This window comes from Corvus brachyrhynchos, unplaced genomic scaffold (assembly GCF_000691975.1).
Source record: "Corvus brachyrhynchos isolate BGI_N302 unplaced genomic scaffold, ASM69197v1 scaffold633, whole genome shotgun sequence".
In the NCBI taxonomy this organism is placed as follows: Eukaryota; Metazoa; Chordata; class Aves; order Passeriformes; family Corvidae; genus Corvus; species Corvus brachyrhynchos.
In genome coordinates, this window is record NW_008237435.1 from 3,427,455 (window position 1) to 3,432,058 (window position 4,604).

A 4,604-nucleotide genomic window follows, 5' to 3' on the forward strand; every position below is an offset into this window, starting at 1 on the left:
CACTTTGGATAACTGAGGATTAAGGGACTACAAAGCCATGTCCCATTTTTAATTGTTTCTTAAGCCATGGCTCTTTGCCAAAGCCTTGTGAAGAAACAGGCGATTTCCAATTACTCTGAAAGGCTACAAGGATTTTCCATATGACAGGAGCAAAACAGACCAGCGTGTTTATTCCTTCAACTACTACAGACCTATAGTTTTTTAGGGGGAAGGGTGATAAAATTAACTAAACCAGGTGTTTTACTTATCGTGTATTGTTGCTTATTGCAAAATGAAGCTCTGCTTATCACCTAATACTATATTCAATCCCCGGGAACAGCTACAATAGCAATGGGGAGTCAAGGCTAAACTCACTATCTGCTAACTCCAAGCCAACAGAATACTTTATGGACAACATATTTCCCAAATCATAACCAAGCATTTCCCAAACCTGTAATTATCTGAATTGCACCTTTTCCAAACAGCAGGTAACTAAGTACCAAGCTAAGCGCAAAGGTCACAAGAAATCAGATTTACATCTAAGACTGTTTAATCACATCCCTGGTTCAGGGAATGAAAAGTGGCTGCGACCAGGCATGACACATGAGGAGTCTTACCAGGTTTGGAGAGAGCAGGGACTGGAAATGAAGAAGAAGACCCGCACTGGCTATCTGCTCCAACCACCTTCTGCTGGCCTCCAGAGTCTCCATTTCATACTCTTTGTTGTTGTCAAACATCTGATTTAAAGCCACCATTAGCTGCTCTGAAAACGCGCAGACTGTGGCCACCAGGCTCTGACAGAAGACCATGTCTCGCCTCAGTTGTATCTCGCTATCTGTGATGTGCAAAAGCCAAAAGAGAAAAAGCAAAATTAAGCAGATTAGTTAACAGCAAAGAAATTAGTCTGGAATTTTTTTCTTTGTCTAAAACCCACGTCATTTTAATGTCAAGCAGATTAAAAGTTTACAGTTTAATGTTATCCCTAGTTAACAGTACTCCACCAAATCTGGCATTTTCCTCTTTAAAATATTATGTTCTAATACTAAAATTACATATTTATACATAATTAAAATCTGGAATTTAAAGTATTTCTTCATAAACAATGTACATTTCTCTCATAGATTTTAATGTACATGGCAGAAATTCTATGTACTTTTGATGTCACAGGACAATGGATGCGAGTCAGATCTCTTTGCTGCAATGTGAGAGCAAGCTGGGCCCACAAAATTTACCTTCCACTAGAAAGCAAGGCTAGTCAGAAGCTCTTAACATGACTGCGTCATCTGGTCGACTCCACAGCTACCAGCTGGGGAGGGCAGATGAAGACTGCTGGAAAGCACAATATTGCTCCCAGAACACTATCCAAATAAAATATATATGAATATGAATCTATAAAATAAGTACAGAACAGCATCACATATCCAGGAAACAGCAGAGATTTATGGTGTCAGGAAAGTCCACAACTGGTCTGTAGGTAGATGGCTATGGAACATTAGCAGCTCATTTAAATTAGGGACTAGCTAACCTGCCATTTTATTCTGAAGGGCACAAGCATTAGATTAGCTAAAGGTCAAAAGAATTAGAAAGGGAAACATATTCTCAAAAAAGAACAAAACTGTGACAATAAATATTCAGTGCTTCCTTCTTCTCTTTTCTAAAGGTCTTCAACTAATTTTATCATTATAAGCTGTTAAGCAAACATCAGTCACAATGGTACAGGTAGACTTAATCTTTCTCAGAGCAAGAGAAGCAGATCAGGTGATACAGAGGTCTTTCCAAAGCCTAAAATATTTGTCTTTGCTACTAGATTCCTCTGCCTCTAAGAGGCTTAGGTATTTTTCCAACTTTTCTATGGAGCTGACAAGAATTCTGATGACTGGATATGTCAGCAGAAATTATTCGGTACTCACAAAGTTATTACCAAATTTTAAAATGTGCTTTTTTGGACTCCAAATATTTCCCAAAGTAACCTCATTCTGTCTATTTTCCTCTGAGATCTTCTTCAGTCTTCTCCTCAGCTATTGATAATAGTGAACACTCTTTTGCTATCATATCTATTCTATTTGCCAGTTTCTCAGAACCTTGGGAATATTTTCCATAAATGGTCAAATCACTATTATTTATGCACTGTGACTCAACGTGGGGTTTTTTGTTTTTTTTTTTTGACTATTCAAATCAACCTCTAAGTCTTTTTGAAGTTGTGCAAATCCAGTACAGACAGAATTTTCATCTCTAAAAACTACACGCATCTCCAGCTTCAAAAATCCCACTGGCTTCTCCATGGTCAAAAACTTTCCAGTGTTACAGCAGTGCTCAGGATTTAAGCCCAACACACATTGTTTCCTCACTTTGCTGAACTTTATCTCTTTCTCTCTAACAGCAGCTGACTTCCTCTGTATTTCCTGCTTCTGAAGCAGCCCTCTATTGTCTCAAACACATTTCTAAATCTCATTTAATACTACTTGAACATCAGATACTGAATACAAGAGCACTTTGGGGTCCATTTACAAAAATATTTTTATACAAAATAAACTAGAGAATATACCAACTTACAAAACAACATAAATAGGGAAAACTGCTTCTAAAAAATCAAGTCTAGGATATTTTCTCAACTCATTCCTTATTTTAGGATAACTGAGGAATTACCAAAAACTTTTCTAATATTTTGAAGAAATCTGACAAAAGAAAGGTTATATTCCCCTTTATAAAATTGTTCTTGTGTGTCATAACAAAAATAATGAAATAATGCATTCATGTAGTGCTGCAAGATTGTTAAAATAATGAGCTGCCTACTTGAACACATACAATACAAACTGTAGGAAAACTCGTGCCATAGATACTATTTCTTAGATACCGATTCACTGACATTTATTTCGCAGACACATGCCCCTATTTCATGCCTTTGAAGCTGTATGCTATATGGCATGATAGTAGAATACAGAGAAAAATCAGAGTCCTTCCAGAAAGGAGGAATTTAAATATTCTCTAAAAAGAGATAACAGAAACACATGGGTTAAAATAGCAACATAAATCTGGAAGCAGATGGGAATAAAAAGAAAAACAGCAAATAAGAAAATGCCCAAAGAAGAAAGGCAGCTGAGACACTGTGCAAAAGCTGAGTCTTTAGCACTTACTTCATCTGCCAAGATCTAGAGTAAATGACCAGCTAAGGTATTTTGCATTAAGAAAGAAGAAAAAAAAAAAAAAAAAAAAAAAAGAGAAGTGTTTGTTAAAAATATCTGGAATTGTGTTCTTCAGGAATCCTTACTATAAACAGTGGGATGAAGTTGCGGATTATCAGGTTTTACCATATCTGAGGTTTTTCTCCTTAATGTAAACACAGTATTTCTGTTCAAAAGCAAAAATGATCTTAAACCATCCACATTCAGTTCTCTCCCTCCCAAAGCAAGCAAAATTACCTGTATATTCTAGAAGTGCCAAGAGTATTCGTGCCTTCACCTCTTAAAGAAAAAGAAGAAAATATTTTGAGGTCATGGTTAAAAGTGTTTTCATCAACATAATGCATTTGCAGTTTCTCATTTTATACCAGCTTAATTCCAACTTCTTGTAGGCAGTCCTGATTCATACCTACAAAACAACTCAACTCATACCTACAAAACAAGTCTCAACTTCAACTTTAATTGTACATACAACCTGATAAAAATTGATAATAATCAAAAGCACCATCACTGAAAAAGACACATGAAAAGGCAACTACTATCTCAGAGTACCTGTGTACCAGCTGGTCAGAGCAAGAATTCCAGTCTCAAAACTTTGAAAAACAAGACCAGCTTTCATTGATTCCCACACTACCCCAATTCTTTCTTCTACCTTTCTTGTACTCTTTTGTTCATACTGAAAAATCTCAAATTATCCTCATTTTAATGTAAGCCAAAGTATTTAGGCAAAACACAACAACATTTTCACTTTACTCCCAGCCTTCAGGGTTTTATTTTGCTTCAAAAATTTATTTTCATTTAACAATCTATGAAGTAAAAAAGCACTAATTTTTTTTTTAAATCTTAATTTACACTGGCAAGCATGTGGGTTTGTATCTCTTTACACTTCCCCCCCCCCACCTTTTATGTTTTTCTTGGAGGGGGCTGCTTTCCAGAGGCTGCAAGGCAGGCTGAAGGAAATGCATTTCATGTACCAGAGCACAAATTTAAACGTGTTAACCAGTGCTGCAGGCACTGCAGGTTAAAAATCTCCCATAACCTTAGAGAGTGCCAAATATTTAGCACATCAGTTGTCCTACAGGTACTGCCTGGAGGAACACAACACTACTCCACATGCCTTCACATCTTTCCAAACCTTCTTTCACACCCCCAAGTTTCTCTGCAGTCCTATTCAAAGCCCTGCTCAGTGCCCAAGCAGAGCTGAAATTGGCTATATGAACAATATGATAATTTGATGTGTTTCCCTCTACACTGCTACTGCCACATTGTCTCAAATACAAACACCCAGACATTTTAAATTACTAGTTATTCCTGAAAATTCCTGGTGCTAGGTCTTTGCCTTAGCCTTCTGTCTTTTGAAAAAAAAACCACAACAACTTAGAGAGATTAGTAACTTGGCATCTTGGAGTCCAAACATAACTTGGTAAGTGAAAATACAGTGTAGGG

The 4,604-nt window shown here is 36.8% G+C and overlaps 1 protein-coding gene across 1 annotated transcript in view; it reads right to left on the reverse strand.

Moving 5' to 3' along the window:
* Nucleotides 1–4,604, reverse strand: part of LOC103613589 (phosphatidylinositol 3,4,5-trisphosphate-dependent Rac exchanger 2 protein) — an 84,824-nt gene that overhangs the window by 51,271 nt on the left and 28,949 nt on the right. The window contains exons 14-15 of the mRNA XM_008631400.2: nucleotides 3,399–3,440; nucleotides 597–814 (exon numbers count right to left, since the gene is read on the reverse strand). Coding sequence (XP_008629622.1) covers nucleotides 597–814; nucleotides 3,399–3,440 — 260 coding nt within the window. The remainder of the gene's footprint in view (nucleotides 1–596; nucleotides 815–3,398; nucleotides 3,441–4,604) is intronic.